The 19536-nt window shown below is 36.3% G+C and overlaps 3 protein-coding genes across 3 annotated transcripts in view; 1 reads left to right on the top strand and 2 right to left on the bottom strand.

Moving 5' to 3' along the window:
• The window catches only part of caska (calcium/calmodulin-dependent serine protein kinase a), a 96888-nt gene that overhangs the window by 34101 nt on the left and 43251 nt on the right, over positions 1 to 19536 (top strand). Inside the window, exons 5-11 of the mRNA XM_048193973.1 lie at positions 14445 to 14547; positions 15054 to 15229; positions 16857 to 16979; positions 17291 to 17374; positions 17634 to 17733; positions 18675 to 18692; positions 18823 to 18944. Of these exons, the coding sequence (XP_048049930.1) occupies positions 14445 to 14547; positions 15054 to 15229; positions 16857 to 16979; positions 17291 to 17374; positions 17634 to 17733; positions 18675 to 18692; positions 18823 to 18944 (726 nt within the window). The remainder of the gene's footprint in view (positions 1 to 14444; positions 14548 to 15053; positions 15230 to 16856; positions 16980 to 17290; positions 17375 to 17633; positions 17734 to 18674; positions 18693 to 18822; positions 18945 to 19536) is intronic.
• gpr82 (G protein-coupled receptor 82) lies at positions 1443 to 9581 on the bottom strand. The gene is made up of 2 exons (XM_048193976.1): positions 9229 to 9581; positions 1443 to 2890 (listed from the first exon to the last, which is right to left on the bottom strand). Exons 1-2 carry the CDS (start codon positions 9267 to 9269, stop codon positions 1873 to 1875), a joined length of 1059 nt encoding a protein of 352 aa, XP_048049933.1. The 5' UTR covers positions 9270 to 9581; the 3' UTR covers positions 1443 to 1872.
• LOC125270411 (probable G-protein coupled receptor 34) lies at positions 12201 to 13950 on the bottom strand. The gene is made up of 2 exons (XM_048193977.1): positions 13823 to 13950; positions 12201 to 13720 (listed from the first exon to the last, which is right to left on the bottom strand). Exon 2 carries the CDS (start codon positions 13698 to 13700, stop codon positions 12648 to 12650), a length of 1053 nt encoding a protein of 350 aa, XP_048049934.1. The 5' UTR covers positions 13701 to 13720; positions 13823 to 13950; the 3' UTR covers positions 12201 to 12647.

Below are 19536 nucleotides of genomic sequence, written 5' to 3'. Positions count from 1 at the left end.
GGACGTGCAAATTCAATCCCTGACAGTATGTGGCGCTTGTGCTTAACGGTAGTGCAAATAAACATATTTATGATATTAATAAAGTTAAAGAAGATATAAAATGGCATATATATATATATATATATATATATATATATATATATATATATATATATATATGACATATGAGAGATGGTAGTCAGAAACGGTAGTGCAAATAAGTCACAGTGACAGTAGTGCAAGTGAATGGTAGTTTAAATAAGCATATTTATGAAATAGACATTCTCAACTATATTTCTTGAATGTAAAAGAAAAAAAAAACAAACAGTAAAAATACAGAAATAATACACATCTAGAAGTGGCAGAGCGTGCGTCTCAATCAGCTCCCTATAGGGGAGTATAGTTCAGTAGTCAGTGCACTGATCAGGGAGTCGGCCACATTCATTTACACAGTATGCTGATACACGACCTAGGAAGCTAGGGAGCTGTTTAAGACGCAGGGATAGTTTGTAGGGGTTTTCCTTGTCTACTTACTTTCTCTTCGTCGTCTTGGTATCAATGTGTGCTCGGCAAGACCGTTTTGTGCTTGAGTGCCACCAAGTCATGTTTTACTGTAACTTCAGCAGCTCCAGGCACGTGAACAAAAGCGCCAATGTAAAGCAGCGCGTCAAGCCAAAACAACGAACCCGAGGCGTTTTTTAAAAAATGACGCTTTTTTGCGTCGTTGTGCACACTCACATTGGCACCCTTTGTTTAGTCACGAGCCGTTAAGCGTTGGCGATAATCGAGCGCGATATTCGTCCCGGTGTGTACTGGCCTTTAGACACGCATTTCCTTGTTGTTCCCATAGAATGCTGTTGTTATTGTTTGGCAGCAGCCTACTGCAAAAAGCAGCAAAAATAGTCCTGTACAGAAAAATCTTAAAATTCACCATCCCGCAGTGTTTACGTAACAGTAACGCCAAACAGAAACAAACACAAAGACGTATTAATCGCTCAGTCACGATTAAAAAACACAATACGCTGCAGCACAGTTGTCTGGGTCGCTACAGAGCAGTGCCACCGGAAGAGTATCACCTTATCATCAGTATATCTAGACATATTACTAATCACAGAAAAAAATATTTTTGGCATTTTACTTACTTGAATGTTGATTATTTCTAGTCCAGTAAAAAAGGTGATGTGCTTGAAGTCAGGTTCGCAGGTTGTGTGAGTTTATGTCCTGGTAAACAGACCCATTTACAAAATCTACCATTTAAAAGCATCGCAGGGTTGAACAATAGAACGTATTAGTTGTGTAAATGGTGGTCTTAAAGAGAAAAAAACATGTACAGGTATATTTTAGTAGAGCTTAAACTGATGTTGTAATATTACAACAGTGAGCCTTACAGGGTTAATGGTCTCCTCACGCCCCCTTGAGGTTGAATAGACACATTGCAGTTGAAGGACTATTCAAAACAAGTGTTAAAATCCCATTGATACTTATATTTATTTGTTTTATGGATGCATTTTGACCATGCAAAGTATATATTGTGTGCCTAAAATATTTATTACTATAAATTAAATCATGCAAAAGCACTCAGCAGAATATTAACATCGTTTCAGCCCTACTTAAATAATAGTTGTCACTGATACAGAGAAGGTTGCTCCACAGTAGACAACAAGGACTTACTATGTATACTGTAAAAAAGTGAGGAGGTACCACTGTACCATTTAAATTGGTCATAAGTTTGTTTTTTGTTTTGTTTTTTCTGTCTAATAAGTAATGGTTGTAAATGTGAGAACAGCTCCCTGAGGTTAGCATATTTCAGAGTTTGCTGAATGCATCACACAGGAAATGCAAACCTGCAAACCAAATTCTTCAAAACAGTGTTGGTTGCTTGCTTAATTCAGTTTAATTTTTCTTCAGTTCTTGGCTTATTTCCAGTTTATTTTTCTCAGATTCTTCAATGTTTTCAGTCACATGTATAGTATGTATCTGAGGTGTTTCCAGGCTCTTGGAGGTTTCACGTTTGGGTTTGGCCCTGGTGTTGCGATTTGCCCGACAGCAGCGCAAACGAAACACCAGCTGGAGGATGGGATGCAGGCAACAGCTGAGAGCTGCAATGAAGATGGTGCCTGTTTTTATCCTGAACCCTTCCTGACAGTTTTTATTCTCTGATTTTAATAAGATGATCCTTTGCACGTGGTAGGGTAGGAAACAGAGTACAAACATTATGACCGAGGCCAGGATCTTCCTGCGAACCTTTAGACTTCCTCCGGGTCCAAATCGACCTCCCCTCACCTTCTGCAGATGGAAGACCAGCAGGCTATAGCTGACCACCATCAAGCCCAAAATGAAGAAGAATGCTGACACACCTACACAGTGGATGGTTTTGAATTGATCTTTATAGATGATGTTACTGTTGACAACTTGGTCAAAGCAGGTCCCATTGATTTGTCGGCCCAGTTTAAGCCCCATGCTAGTGCCGACGACTGTGGTGACAACCGACCAGGTAGAAAAGCAGAGGATCCAACTAGACCGAGTATGTTTAAAGATCTGAAAGAAAGCGTAGCTTGGTTTTACCACTGTGACATAGCGATTGATGCTGGTCCACAAAAGGAAGCTCATGTTACAATAGAGGTTAATGTAGAAGCAAGAAAAATTTATCAGCTCTACTACATTGCAGGCTGGAGTTCCAGATAGCCATTTGGTGTTCTCTTTGTAGTAGGCTATTCTGAAGAAAAAACTGCTGCACATCAGCAGGTCTGACACGATTAAGTTCAAAGTGAAGATGGCAGTGGGTGTCCTCTCTGATCTCCAAAGATCGACCAAGACTATTCCATTGGTTGGAAGGCCCAGGGCAGCCAAACAGAGATAGAGCCAAGGCAAGATGGTTTGATGGATTTCTTCAGGAAGTATCATGCATGTGCTACAGAAATAAAAAGAGAAGGAAATGAAAACATCTCTGGATGGAAATGAGCAATCCGACACAGCTTTCCTTTTACTCAACAATCTGTGTGTGTGTGTGTGTGTGTGTGTGTGTGTGTGTGTGTGTGTGTGTGTGTGTGTGTGTATGTGTGTGTATATGTATGTATATGTATATGTGTGTGTGTGTATACACATATATATATATATACATATATATATATATATATATATATATATATATATATATATATATATATATATATATTAAAAATCTAGTTAGCTCTAGTTACTTGCGTTTGTGCAGCGTCTCTATTTTTACCAACCAATTTCACAATTAACCGCGATTTCACAATTAACCATGATTGTTTCTGTTGCATGGAACTGTTGAAACTTGCACAAAATGAAAACAAAGTTACACTAGCAGTGCGCCAGCTTAAAGCGCCAGCTTAAAGTGCCGTGCTTATCAGATACACGGAGGTTACTACTCTACACACTAGATTAATTATGGCAGAGGGACCAAACAGCGAAGCTTTATTTCCACCAAATAACTCCACCACTGTTTTTAACCGTTTTGTAATTTTCACTAACATTTCATGGCCCCCACAATATTTTGTTGTATGAATATCTGAACATGCAATATATCAAAAGAAAGAACAGAGCCTCTGCTTTTAAACAACAACAAAAATTTAATGTACATGTAAAACACAGATTGAGTAACGTTAGATCGAGTCCATCAACACCCCCAAAGCTTCACAGTCCTATAGCTGGTCCTGGGTCAACATTTCATTCAGTAACGTTAGGCAGTTTTGATTTATATGCTGTTTAATGCTGATGAGTGCTGTATTATTTGGTTACTGTGTAATTTCTGTTTCAGAAGGCAGCAATAAATAACACTTTAAAGAGTGTTCATGTGATTTTATACATTAGTAGTGTTGTGAAATTATTCAATGCATAAAAATTGTGATAATTGTGAAACCATGAATATTGACTATAATCATACCAACGAAATCTATAATCGTTGCATCCCTAGCTTTGAGTTTAAAAAAAAAAAAAACTTGCGGGACAGCATTGATAAGTTTCTTTGCTCCTGAATGTATCTGTGTGTGTACAGCGCAATATTTGATGTCATGTGTGTGTGCGCTTCAGTGAAAACAGCGCATTAATATAGAACTGTGATTAAACAGTTTTATTGCACACCTTCCAGCCAATAAGAATCAAGTATTTAGACAGACCCTGGTATAATACACTGTTAATCAAAAGTTTTAAATCTTTAAAAAACATTTAAAAAGTCTCTTTAATTCTGCATTTATTTTATTGGAAATACAGTAAAACAGTAATATTGTGAAATGTTGTCATAGCTTAAAAAACCTTTCTATTTTAAAATACTGTATATTAAAAATGTAATTTATTCCTGTGATGGCAAAGCAGAATTTTCAGCTACCATTACTGATGTCTAGAATGACTCCAGATCATTGTAATATGCTGATTTGGTGCTCAAGAAACATTTCTTATTATTATCAATGTTGAAAACAGTTGTGCTGCTTAATATTTTTGTGCAAACCGTGATACGCTACCATTAAAAATGTGGGGTAAGTAAAAAAAAAATAAATAAAAAAAAATGCTTTCATTCAGCAAGTACGCATTAAAGTGACTAACTGATCAAAGTGTCAGTAAAGACATTTACAGTAATGTTACAAAAATGTTCTGTTTCAAATAAATCCAGGTCTTTTGAGCTTTCCATTTAAAAAATCTGAAAAAAGTTAAAAAATCCTAATGATGCCATACTTTGGACATATAATGTGTATACATATATAAACACACACACAGTACCACATTTAAACCAAATATATACAGTATATACAACATATATATATATATATATATATATATATATATATATATATATATATATATATATATATATATATATATATATATATATTAGTGCCCTTCATAAGTATTGGAACAGTAAAGACAAAATTGCTTTGTTAGCTGTGGCGTCAAGACATCTATAAATATGATTAAAAGATTAATATGAGGCAGAAGTACAGAATGTCACATTTTATTATTGGCTGTTTCAACAAAAAATGTTTTACCAAGTAAGAAGTACAGCACTTTTAGAGTTTTATCCCTCTGCCTAATGTGAGCATAAGTATTGGGACAGTTTTTCTCAGTGGTCTCAAACTGCCGGCCCTGCGGGCCATTTACATATATATTTCAACATACTTTTGATGTTCATTCATGTTTTTCGAGATATAACGAGATATAACGGAAAAAAAACGCAGACCTGGCAACCCTGGCTTGAACTACGGGTGATTCATATGGTCAAAAAGTTAAAATTCAACACAAGTGATTTTCTTCACACACAGTATTTATGAGTTGCAGTCTGAACACGTCTTTCCACACCCTTTTGATTGACAGAATATAATTGGCCCTGACCATCGGCAGTTTTTAAACAACCAGACGATGGCCAATAGTGATAATAATAGCTTTTGTCGGCCGATATTGATTGTTAGCCGATAAATTGGTTATAAATGTAAAGCTGCTTTGACACAATCTACATTGTAAAAAGTGCTATATAAATAAAGGTGACTTGACTTGACATTGGTGCATCTCTACTTACATTTTTTGTTAAGTATGGCAAAAATATTTTAGTTATGAAATTTGAAGTAAATGAGAAATAATGCAAAGGAAAGTAAATTTACAGAAATTTTGCGTTTTCTTGTGCTTGAATGTTAAAATTGCCCTCCTATGAGGTGTCAATCACAGCAATGGCCCCCAGCCAATTTGAGTTTGAGACCCCTGCTTTAACTTAAAGCAAAAGTAAATATGTAAAAGCTAGTATTTAATTGTAAATCCCTTGCAAGCAATCACAGGAGAGAGTCTGTGACCCATAGACATCACCAGACTCTTGGTTTCACACTTTGAAATGCTTTTCCAGGTCTTTAATGTTCAACAGTTGCTTGTTTTGGGGAGTTTCGGCCTTCTCCTCTTCAGTTGGTGAAATGCTTGTTCAATAGGATTTAAATCTGGAGATTGACTTGGAATGTCCAATTTGGAATGTCCTGAAAAAGATAGATACCACTGACAAGCTTAAACATCCAGACAACGACCAGGTCAGCTGACAAGATCAACAGCCGCTGATGATAGACAAATGACAAGGACTATGAAAAAAACTCTAAAATAACTGTCAGTAAAATCACCAGCAACCTCCAGAAAGCTGGGGTGATGGCCTCTCAATCTGCTGTTCGCAGGAGACTTCACCAACAGAATTACAGAGGAACACACAGCAAGATCAAACATCCGATCAGTACCAAAAATAGGAAAGCCAATTAGAATTTGCAAAAACACACAGAGATGAGACAATAGAGTTTTAGAACAGAGTTTTATCAACAGATGAGACAAAAATTAACCTTTGTCAAAGTGGGAAAACAAAAAGAGTGGAGAGAAAAAAAAGAAACTGCAAATAATCCAAGGCATACAACCTCATCTGGAAAGCATGGTAGATGTAGTGTCATGTCATGGGCATGCATGTCCGCATCTGGAACAGGCTCACTCATCTTTATTGATGACTTATTCAATGATGGCAGCAGAAGAATGAATTCAGAAGTGTACAAAAGAATCTTGCCTACCAGTGTTCAAGAAAAAAGTGTTCACTGGGAAGTGCTTCATATGGCAACAGGACAATGACCCAAAACACTAGTACTGCCAACTAAATCAAGGAGATTATCATGGTAAAGAAATTTTGGGTCTTGGATTGGCCAAATCTACAGATTTAAATCCTATTGAACAAGCATTTCACCAGCTGAAGAGGAGACTAAGGCAGAAACTCCCCAAAACGAGTAACTGTTGAAAATGGTTGTATTAAAGGCCTGGAAAAGCATTTTGAGGTGTGAAACCAGGAGTCTGGTGATGGTGTCGGCCACAGACTCACTCCTGTGATTGCTTGCAAGGGATTTACAATTAAATATTAGCTTTTACTAGGGGAGTGACGAGACACAAGATTGAGTTCACGAGGACTAGACGAGACTAGATTTTTACACACTATTTTTAAGAAATCCTCAAAGATGAAATACATAATTAGAAAAATAATCTGCAGGTGTATGTTTTAACTAATCATCTTGTAATGAATGTTATTTCAGTTCTACTTTCTGAGTATGAATTATCATATGCAGTAAAAGACAACAATATTCAAGCACTGTAAAACGTTTTGCCACAAATTCAACTGACTGGCTTCTCTCCCGTAAGATTTCATATCTCTTAAGACATTACTGTACAAGATTTATGAGCTTCTACAACTTTTGACCTCCTAACTGAACTCCTTTCCACAAATTGATCATAGAAATAAAAACAGTATAAATAAAAATGGTAAAACTTTACAATAAGGTCACATTTATTAACATTAAAGGTGCTAAAGAGGATCTTTTCGTCGGCTGAGAAACCATAGACTGTTACTGAGTTTTTGAAATGAGCGCATGCGTAAGAACAACCCCCCTCCTTCACAACTCATTTCGAGGGAACGCCTCCCAAAACTCGTGCACGAGTATTGGAACACGAGTGTTTACCACCGGCATTCGCTGTGTCGTGTTAGTGGATTCATTATGTCGGACTCACCGCAGGTAACTCATAATCTGCAGTTGTTACTCCTGTCTCCTGACAAAAACATTGCATGCGCCGCCTGTAGAGTGTGGAAAGTTACTGGAACGCGCAACTGCGCGTCTCTCACAAGAAACGTCATGGCAGTGATTGACAAGCCAGACGGCCAATCGTTTACGCGATGATCGTGTAAACGATTGGCTGATGTTTTTAAGGCCCTACCTCGTGCACAGATGATGTATATTAATATTATTCCTTTCAGTGCACCTAATAAATAGTCTTTTATCAGTTAGTAAAGACAGTTTCAAGTAATATTGCAAAAATGTGTCAAACAAAACATCCTCTTTAGCACCTTTAATGTATTAACCGACATCAACTAACAATGAGCAATATATTTGCTACAGTATTTATTCATCTTTGTTAATGTTAAACAAAAATAGTCATTTATCGTTAGTTCATGATAGTTCACAGTGCATTAACTAATGTTAACAAATACAACTTTTGATTTTAACAATGTATAGTAATGTATTATTAGAAATTAACATTAACTAAGATTAATAAATGGTGTTGAAGTATTGTTCTTCCTTAGTTCATGTAAATTTAACTAACGTTAACTAATGAAACCTTATTGTAAAATGTTAGCATAAAAATAAAGTAAGTTTTCTTTTAGTCTTAAGTGCAACACAATAAGTGCAACAATAATCAAAGCATTCTCTCAATATTCAAAGTGCAAATAGAGACCAAATTTTTCTTCAATCATGATACAGAGCTGAGAGATGCTTACAACTACACAGCCCAGCCTAAGATAGCTTTCATATTGGGAGATATTTGCATGCATCAGGGAGCCGCTTTCAAAATGCGGGGTATTGACATCTCGTTTGAATACGTGCTCGCGTTTACCTTCACTTTCGCGATCACGCGTACTCTGTGAATATGGAGCAGCGGCGACTGTTATCCAACTGAATTAAATGGTTTTTATTTCTATAAAAAGCTAAACGACAGTGGAGGCGTAATGTAAATGTAGCAGTGGCATATTCTTTCCTAATTTTACCCTCATACTATCACAAGACTGCCTTTTCGCCTCGACAAGAAATCTTGTCACATTTTAATCTCGCGAGATCTGGAATCTTGCACTAAAGTAATCTTGTGGCCAGTTGGTTGAAATTTTGCAAAGGTCTAGAAACCCTTGTTTGCAGATGTTACTGGTTTGGTACTCCGTTATCAATGCAAGGAAATTCATTTTGGTACCCACAATAATGATGTCCTGCTATCTACCTGAACAACTTAATGTTAATTGTCTGTACAACTGTACTGTAGCACAAGTACTTGTAAAACTAAAGGCCATTTTCTTTTCCTGTGTAGCACATGGTTGAACAACAAGGTTTGACTTTGGTCATGTTTGATTCCTTTTTAAATTAATGATATTGATTTATTTTTGTAATAATTTGGTCATGTTTAGCCACAGAATACTCTTTTACTTTTAGTGATCAATAGCTAAAAATGTTGTCCCACAATGAATTATTCTGAAACTACTGATCTGCTTTGTTGTTGAGTTTGTTAAAAATAAATAAATAAATAAATAAATAAATAAAAAATAAGATTTGTTGGGAATACACCAACTAACCTGCAAACCCACAACAGATACGCAAAACATACGCTGAAAGAACATAAAGATAGATTATTATTGTTGAGACTGCAGTTTTAACACTCCATTGAGTAATGATGCAAATCAGTGTACAGTACCTTTGATTGTTGTCTGAATCATTTACTCCTGAGGGATGCATTGCTATGCCACCTTGCACAAATATGATGCTTATTCCTTTGCTTGTCGTTGTCCGATACTCATGTTCGTAATGTTTTACTCATAGAATCTTGTGTGAGTGTAAGCAGTTTGTGGTTGGGGTGTGCTCTTCAAATTTGCTTCACATAGAAACTATTTGGTTCTCTTCCGACCACATCCTGGAAGCAGATCTTGTGTGGCACATTTGCACCAAAAGTCAAGAACTTATTCCCTTTTCATTTGTGATATAGTAGCATAATTTTAATCAAATCATTAATATTAATAAATATATAAATATAATAAGACTTCATAATGATTAATCTTTTTGTGCATGCATTTGCTTTTTATGTTCACAGTGAATAACCCCTTTTTAGATCACCTTTTTTTCAACATATGAAGACACCTTTTTGAAGGTTCTCTTCCTTATTGACCATTCTCCTCTCAAGAATGAGAAGGTGTTTTCCTAGGGGGCACCCAAAGTTCTGTGCTCGCCTTTCTCCTGAATTTCTCAGATGGTCTTACAGGGAGTGCAGAATTATTAGGCAAGGATTTTCTGACATTTTTTTCCCAAGCACATTTTACCAATTCCAATCCACATCAATCTTAATAACTACAAAATTGTTTTTAATCATTTATAAGATATATAATTGTTCTGAAGGCTGGAAATGAAAAATGCCTTATATTCAGGTGTGCAGAATTTTAGGCATTTGTGATATAGTAGCATAATTTTAATCAAATCATTAATATTAATAAATATATAAATATAATAAGACTGTGACATAATGATTAATCTTTTTGTGCATGCATTTCAGTCTTTTTATGTTCACAGTGAATAACCCCTTTTTAATGATCACCTTTTTTTCAGCACATATGAAGACACCTTTATGTGAAGCTGTTCCCTCCCTTCCTTATTGTTACCTTATTCTCCTCTCAAGAATGAGAAGGTGTTTTACCACTAGGGGGCACCCAAAGTTCTGTGCTCGCCTTTCTCCTGAATTTCTCATGATATGGTCTTTTATATATATATATATATATATATATATATATATATATATATATATATATATATATGGTCTAATATATATATTTATATATACTATGCTTGTATTATTAGGTTATTAGGTGTCGCCTGTCTTAACACACTATACACAGTGGATACAGTTATCATAGAACAAATGATCTGCTGTTATTACAGTACATAAAATATGTCTTTGTTCATAGAAAAGGGCAGAAAATAGTGAGGTTGAGAATTGATCAGTCACCACTCACCCCTCCCTTTCGATGCACATATATAGAAGCTACGGTGGCCGTCACAAGACAAAGACACAGCAGAGAGTAGCCAGTCAAGCAATGACGTTTCTTCTTGCTTCTATCAAAAAACAGTCTCTGCTTCTAATAAACGACTCTGCTTCATATTCAATGTAGTGCCGATGCAAGCTGCCTCTAAAAACACCAACGAAGAACAACAACAACGTAGTGACAAAACGCACTCTGTAGAGCAGTTTGTCCGTTTAGGGCTACTGTAGAAACATGCCGGCGCAAAATGGCAACTTAACATGTTAAGGGGACCTTCTGTGTATGTAGATAGAAATGGTTCATTCTAAGGTAAAAAAATAAATAAATATGTCAGTAGATCCTCCTAAAATTTATACACTGCACCATTAAGATCTATTTACATACCAAGACAGTTTGGTTACCAACATTCGCAAAAGAAAGTAAGTCATACAGGTTTGAAACAACGTGAGGGTGAGTAAATGTAAATAGACAGAATTTTCATTTTTCATTTTTTTGCCAGTAGGTGGCAGTAAATGTGTAAATGAGTAAGTGATTGAGTCATTCATTCATTCATTTGATTCATTCAAACAGCTGATTCTTTTTTTTTTTTTTTTTTTTAATGAATGGGCCATTGAATCATTGGTTCACCCGAACGATTCGCTCAAATGTGGATTAATTCAGAAACGAAACACCGCTGTGTGTTACTCGAAGAAGCACAACAGTTTTGCTCTGGTTGTATTGGTAATATTTTCCTTGACAAAATTGAGCAAAAACAGACAATATTTTGTCTAAAATGTAACACAATTTTAACTTCTTATTTATTAAATCGTATAAAATCAATTTCACATTTGCACTCATTCTATTCGGGACAAAAACAGCACTCATGTGATATATTGCGCTCTATGGCGGGTGGGTTAAATGCGTTAAATCTTTTCATTTGTGCTATTTTCCCACATTTAATTAAATTAACATATTAAATCGACGGCCCTAATACTAATACATTTTTTAACATTTCAAGCTGCATAAATTAAAATTAGTTCATGTATAATGAACAAAAATGAATTAACAATGAACAATAGTTTACTTAAAAATTCATTTTCAATGTATTAATTACAATAATTTATTACATTAAAGTATTGAACATTGTTGTAAAGTGTTACTATGTTAACTATTTTTGATCTGAATACAATAAAAATACTTTTTATTAAAAAAAACAGTAGTGTTTTTGAAGATTAATAAAAGGTAATCCACATATATACTCCACACTGTTCACAACATTGAATTCCCACAGGTCCTTGAAATCCTTAAAAGTTTGTGAATCTGAAAGAAAATATTCAAGGCCCTGAAAAGTTTTTGAAATAAACAAACATAGATACAGGTCCTTGAAAGTGCTTGGATTTATTTTGTGCAAGAAGTTTTCTGGAAAAAAAATCAATATTATTCCCTCCGGTCCACTAATGTGTTATTTTGCCAAGACTTTGTGGCCTATGCATACTAGCTTGTTTGATTTACGTTAGTTACGCGCATTTACACGTTATGTTAAGTGTTTCCCACATGAGTTACTTTGTGTTGTATGTTGCCACGACATTCACACAACCACGAAACTACTAAAATGGTACCTCAACGTTTCACAGATGTAAACCCATGATGCAAGAAAAACTTAAAAGCAGAAACTCATATATTTTAAAACTTCTGGTTACATGCTCTTTTCAATAAAATTCATGCGAAAGTTCAGATCATTTTAGAATACAGTATAGGATGCACCGAATATTCTTCAGTTTAATGCAAAACAGTAATACGACAAATAGAATATCAGATCTCTGTCATATTGCCAAAAATTAATGGCAAAAAAAAGAGAAGCTTTTTTGCATAGTTGTGTTAGACACATGAAAACTGTAACATTGTATCTTACATGGTAACACAATGTAACCTTGCTCTCACTTGAAATGTGTCCCCACATTAAGTCCTTGAATTTGAGGGTATTGGACCTGGAAAGTCCTTGAAAGGTCCTTGATTTTAAAGTTAACCAAGGTGTGGGAACCCTGATTGAACTAGATTTCCTTTTACTTTGCTGTGCCTTTGGACATGGTTTATATGTTTAATGAACTCATTGGACCACATTATCCGTCTTTGTTGTTTTTGATGTTCTGACGTCCTGAGTGTCTGTCATAGGCACAACTACACTGATTTTTTGCTGTTCTTGTGGAGTCTCACTAGAACTCATCAGTCCTCTGGTGGTTTGCTGACAGAAGCCATTACAGATGATTTTCAGCATCACTTTGCGAATAGAACTGCACAACAAAAAGTACATGACTGGATCCAGACAGCTATTAAGGGCAGATAGTAGCAGAACTACTTCATTGGTTTTATCCAACAGATTTATCCTATCGCAAGAAGTGTCATTTGCCATCTGTGACATGATATAGAAAATCCTCACAGAGTGGTAGGGCACAAAACATATTGTGAAGAGGAAGAGTACAAAGAAGGATTTCCATGCTGTTTTGTTGTACTTGGCTGCATTTGGGAAATCTGGTTTCTCTCTGGAGGCTGTAAGGAGCTTCATTCCGATCCTTCCGTAGGAGATTACCAATGCACCATAGACCACCCAAAACATACCAACGATGGCAAAGTTGAAATAGGCTTTCCATTTGGATTTATTCAGTTTTTTGTACTGGAAGCACTGTTGGGATTCACCAGTCTCTGGATTCTGGACAATAAATGCCATAACTGCAGCAAATGATGTAGTCCAGATGACACAGCAGAGAAGCACACTCCACCGGCTCTGCAGAAACAGCCGCCTACAGGATGCCCTCTGGAATTTCAAGTAACGGTCTACACTTATGAAACCCAGTAAGACTATACTAATGTACATGTTCATGTAAAATATGTTACCCACTATCCTGCACATTAATGATGGCAACACCCAATGGTCATGGTTTGAGTGGTACACCACTCGGAAAGGCAGGCAGATCACAAGAAGTAAGTCAGCCAGAGCCAAGTTAATGAGGAAAATGCGAACAGAGTTTTTCTTTGTATGTACTCGCAGAAAGACCCAAAGAGCCAACAGGTTCCCAGGCAACCCGAACAGAAAGAAGAGTGCGTACAAAACAGCCAGCGGAACCTGCAAGCTGGTGTTGTCCATCTGGCAGTTACTCATCATTGCATTTGCATACGTCAAACCTTAGAAAGAGAAGATGATGTCATTATATTACTAACTAAAGACATTTTTAAGTTAGCATTGAACTAAATGTCTGGAGAGCAAAAAAATAAAGAGCAACTTGCCATGTCGTTGAGCAATGTCTCTGCCTAATCTCTCTTCAGAACTGTCTTTGCCAACTTCCTTTTTATCAGTTCTTTTTTAGTTTATCAGTAAACTCTTACCGCAGAGCACAGCTATACACCAATCAGTATTAACACAAAAAGTGTGTGTGTGCTTTTAAAGGGGAAGAGCGTGTCTCGAAACCACATTTCAACTCCACTTCAGCTCTTGTGATCACCAGATCAGATATATTAGACCTGATTAACAGTTGAAACAATATTAAATATTAAATATTTAATCGTGATTATAATATATTATTTTTGGCTGATATTCCACTTGTTGACCTTTGATGAAAGTTCAACATACAAAGACTACAAACAATAAAATTCAAGATTGAAGAAAATTCAAACAACAATACTTTTGTTAAATATTCTGTCTGGACTTTAAATAAATCAAGGTGGTCTTTCTTCATTGTTTGTTGAACTGAACTTTTAGAAATCACTCAGAATCACGTATGTATAATTAATCACAATGTTTACTTTTATTTGTTTTTTTTCACTTCCCTTGACTTTTAATGTCAATTCCAGTGTGGTCTGTACAGCAGAGTAACTATCCTTTTTGTCTTTTCTTTCTTTTTCCTTGCAGCCTCATTGTGTGTTGCTGGCATCAAAGGAGAACTCTGCTCCAGTGAAACTGGGTGGCTTTGGTGTGGCTATACAGCTGGGAGAGTCTGGATTAGTGGCTGGAGGTATTTGGAAAAACCCTGTTTAAACTTGTACAACACATGGACATTTCCTGTGTACTTTACCTGCACTGCAAACTAGGTGCTTCCTTCTGGTCAACAGTATTCATTTGCAGTAAAAGCATATAATTGAAATTAAATGAAGCACAAACTACATAAGAAAATAACATCCTCTTTTCATTAAATTGGCTTGGAGAACTGAAACTCTTCAGAATATGAAGCTTTCACTTGTATCACGAAGAGTAATTATGCATTTTGTTCCTTATTTTATTATACAAAACCACTTAGGCCATAATAACGCTCACTCAGTGTCACTTCATAATTTGGGTCTTGAATTTCAAATCATTCAGGCAATGACTTTCTCCTGATTCATGAGCTCTGTGTCACTAATGCAGTTTGTGAGTGACTATGTATGCATGATTGTGCTTAATTGTTTAAATCTTGTATCAGCGACAGCTCTTTTGTATGTATTTGAATGGATGCTCACACATGACATGTTGTCTGTGCCGCAGGCCGGGTGGGCACTCCGCACTTCATGGCCCCTGAGGTGGTGAAAAGAGAACCCTATGGGAAACCTGTGGATGTTTGGGGGTGTGGCGTCATTCTCTTCATCCTGCTGAGTGGCTGCCTGCCCTTCTATGGCACTAAAGAGCGCCTGTTTGAAGCAATCATTAAAGGAAAATACAAGGTAGTAGTTTAATAGCCTAGTCCGTCAAGATGAAAAAGGACATGCTTTAAATATCTTTAAGGCCTTCAAAAGGGTCTGAAGTCAAGCAAATAAAAGCAGAGGGTGCTGTGGGTGTTTAAGGGCTTAGATTATGAGATAAGAAACCTTAAAGGTGCCCTAGATTCAAAATTTGAATTTACCTTGGCATAGTTGAATAACAAGAATTCAGTACATGGAAAAGACATACATTGAGTTTCAAACTCCATTGCTTTCTCTTTCTTATGTAAATCTCATTTGTTTAAAAGACTTCCGGAAAACACACGGATCTCAACATAACACCGACTGTTACGTAACAGTCGGGGTGTACGCCCCAATATTTGCATATGCCAGCCCATGTTCCCAACATTATGAAAGGCATTAGACAAGGGCAGCCAGTAACGTCTGGATCTGCACAGGTGAATCAAAAAACTAGGTAAGCAAGAACAACAGCGAAAATGGCAGATGGAGCAATAATAACTGACATGATCCATGATTACATGATATTTTTAGTGATATTTGTAAATTATCTAAATGTTTCGTTAGCATGTTGATAATGTACTGTTAAATGAGGTTAAAGTTACCATCGTTTCTTTCTGAATTCACGGAGACAAGAGCCGTCGCTATTTTCATTATTAAACACTTGCAGTCTGTATAATTCATGAACACAACTTCATTCTTTATAAATCTCTCCAACAGTGTAGCATTAGACGTTAGCCACGGAGCATATAGCCTCAAACTCATAGAGAATCAAATATAAACATCAAAATAAATACTTTACTCACATAATTCGAAGCATGCATACAGCATGCATGACGAACATATTGTAAAGATCCATTTGAGGGTTATATTAGCTGTGTGAACTTTGTAAATGTGCTGTGATATAATCGAGAGCTCGTGTGGCAGGGAGCGCGCGAATTAAAAGGGGCGGCGCGCTGAAAAAAATCAGTGCATAGTTAATGATGCCCCAAAATAGGCAGTTAAAAAAATTAATTAAAAAAAATCTATGGGGTATTTTGAGCTGAAACTTCACAGACACATTCAGGGGACACCTTAGATTTATATTACATCTTGTGAAAAAGCATTCTTGGGCACCTTTAAGTCAGTCACATAAACATAAATCACTTACAAAAACCAGTGTTCCAGCATTTTGCTCTGTCCCAGGTCTGTCCCTTTTCCACCAGTGTGCATGAGCCAGTGACCAATATGGCTATTTCCATGCATCTAAACTGAATAAAGACATTTCAGGGCTCGAAAAATTGGCTTCACACTGACCCTTTCCCTCACCTACTGGCCACTAACCAGAAACCACTAAAATCAGATTATATTCTAACCACATAAAATGTACCCACAACTACAGTTGGTTCCGGTTCTGTAATTCGGTCAGATGAAGCAAGAGTACAGTATTAAAGTATGAACCAATATTCCAAGTCCTCTGATGAGCTTTGTGTGAAAACAGACTGAAATTTAAGTAATTAGTACCAAGTGTCATCATTGTCAGTAGAAATGTTGGCAGATTCTGAACATTGATTCTGGCACCATCACCATTTTGGAGGAAAAGTGGTATCAGAGGATCTGGGTTTGTCCATTTATCTATGCGCTTTCTTTGCAGATGAACCCTCGGCAGTGGGGCCACATTTCAGAGAGTGCCAAAGACCTGGTGCGTCGTATGCTGATGCTGGACCCTGCTGAAAGGATCACAGTTTATGAAGCTCTCAACCACCCCTGGCTCAAGGTATCAGCTTCACTCAAGAAATATCTGCTTACTGATCTTGCTGAGTTTTATTAGTAGTATTATTGATGTTGTTATAATGAATAATATTAAAACCATACAAACTGTACGCATTATAAATACACTAATTATATATTATTTTTCAGCTTTTATGTTTTCTTAATATGCTTTATTGTATTGTTTTTTGTTTTTTTTTGTATTTGTGTTTATGTAGATTGATTTGACATATGTTTTTACAATAATTTATGGACTTAAGTTTTCATTCTTTAAAGAGATGAATAAGCACCATTTGAAGTATGTGTGTTTCCTGTTAGGAGAGAGACCGATATGCCTACAAAATCCACCTTCCTGAAACAGTTGAGCAGCTGAGGAAGTTCAATGCCAGGAGGAAGCTAAAAGTGAGATATCTGCACTTTAGAGTCTATGCATATTGCTGTAGCAACTGCTCTTGTGCATGATTCATGTGCATGTTCTGCAGTGTAATATAAATAATATTAATATAATATAAATAGTAATTAGGGCAGCCACACTGCACTACATATGTGCATTGCACTATAGAAGTACAAAGGACGGAAATACATGTTTAGAGGCAAATGTCATCTAAATTTGATTGTTGCCAAATATGCCGAGCTGATAAGTATTTGTACGGCTTGACAGGGTGCAGTGCTCGCCGCAGTCTCAAGTCACAAGTTCAACTCTTTCTATGGCGACCCACCTGAAGAGCTGCCTGACTACTCTGAGGACCCTACTTCATCAGGTACTACAGCAACCAGCAGAGATGCAACATCAGCTCCCACCTACTCTGGGTGAACCTCTTCCTGAAGTGATATTTTTTGTACTGAATTATCAGTCTTGTAGTCTCTCATCACAGCGTTTTGGTTACTTTGATGTTATCTGCATGACAGAGAGAAAGAAGTTAAGCTTGTTAATAACTTGCTTAGACAAGCATCACAGTCATTATTGTGTACAATTTAGGAATTTGAACAAATCTCTGTCTCAGTAAGCTATCCTGCTACATGCATGAATTATTCCTCAGATCCCATTGCCTGTTGAGAAGAAGTGCTTCTTTTGTAAGTGAACAAACTTACAATTTTTGCCTTTCAGACAATAAAATAGATTTAAAAAAATCCCATAGTTACATTGAGGGATAAAAATGTCTCTAGAGAACAGCTCTAGAAACTGCTTAGCAACACCCTATCATGTCAGTGAGTTTTGCATAGGCAAGCACCTCTCAAATTGTCTTAATCTATTTTTTGAACAGTTGTCTCAGAAACGTCTCTCTCTCTCTTTTCTTTTTTTTTAATAACTTTTTTCAACTTTTATTTATAAAACACTTTCAAAACCATTAGAATGGGACCAAAGTGTTTAAATGTCTTAAAGACCTCACAGTGTAAATTTCACACTCTCCAAACACTGACCGCAAATATTTTGGTTTACAGCCTGGTTCAGATGTTTCCTGTTTATTTCTCTTACCAATTGTGGTTACATCTTTTTTTCACTTAACACAGTTGCATAAAGATCTTCTAAGATATACTAGGAATTTCATTTGAAAGTGCATTTAAGTAGTTATTCACAAAATGACTGTTTTATGTTTGCACTTAAGAGTGTGGGTGAATCCTATTTCTAATCACATGACAATCCATCTCTGCATTGTTAAAGTAATGCTTGTTGCTTGTTTCTATGCTGGCCTACCTGCAGGACTACTAGCGGCAGAAAGTAGGTGTCACTGTCTGTACCTTTACGAAGTACAAGTGTATGACTGCTTCTTTCAAATCAAGTTCATGCATTTCCTGGGTATCTGAAAGTCATGGTGTTTGCTCGCTTGTGTTTGTGTGTACATGTAAAGGGGCTGTGTCACAAGTGCTGGATAGTTTGGAGGAGATCCATGCACTGACGGACTGCAGTGAGAAAGACTTGGACTTTCTACACAGCGTCTTCCAGGACCATCACCTCCACACATTGCTTGATGTGAGAGACTGTACTATACAGGCAAACATATATATATACACACCCCATAAAACACTTCCTTCTTTATACAACAGAAACGGATGAGTCAAGATGCTGTTATGTCTTGATGTGATTAACTTGCTTTGAACTTTGAAGTAAATGTCACGTTAGGTTTTTTTTTTTTTCTTCTGCTTTTGATTAGTCAGCATTGACCTAGTCTCAGCCTCGGATCATTCACAGACCTTCTGATGCATAATGCACACAAAAATGGCAAGAGTTCACTGACATTGCAGTTCCAGTCTGATTAATTGGCTTTGTGCAGGGTGCTAGATTGTTTGCCAGATTTTTTTTATTTTATTTTTATTTATTTATTTTTTTTATGTTTATATTACTTTTGCCTTCATCTAATGATCAAATAAGGTTAATATTTGAAAACATTAAATAATTTAATAAAACTGCTGTGTGAATCTCAAAATGATTATCCATTTCTCATACTGATGTTGTGATGCCTAAATTCACTTATAGCATTTAACACAACTGATTTGAACTATTAGCCATAGTAAGTTTGGCTACGCATTAACCTTCCTAAGCAGGTTAGATCTGGTTTCTTGAC

The sequence above is a fragment of the Megalobrama amblycephala genome, linkage group LG6 (assembly GCF_018812025.1).
Source record: "Megalobrama amblycephala isolate DHTTF-2021 linkage group LG6, ASM1881202v1, whole genome shotgun sequence".
Lineage (NCBI taxonomy): Eukaryota > Metazoa > Chordata > Actinopteri > Cypriniformes > Xenocyprididae > Megalobrama > Megalobrama amblycephala.
The sequence above is the reverse complement of the archived record's forward strand: the minus strand, read 5'-3'. Positions and strand labels throughout refer to the sequence as shown.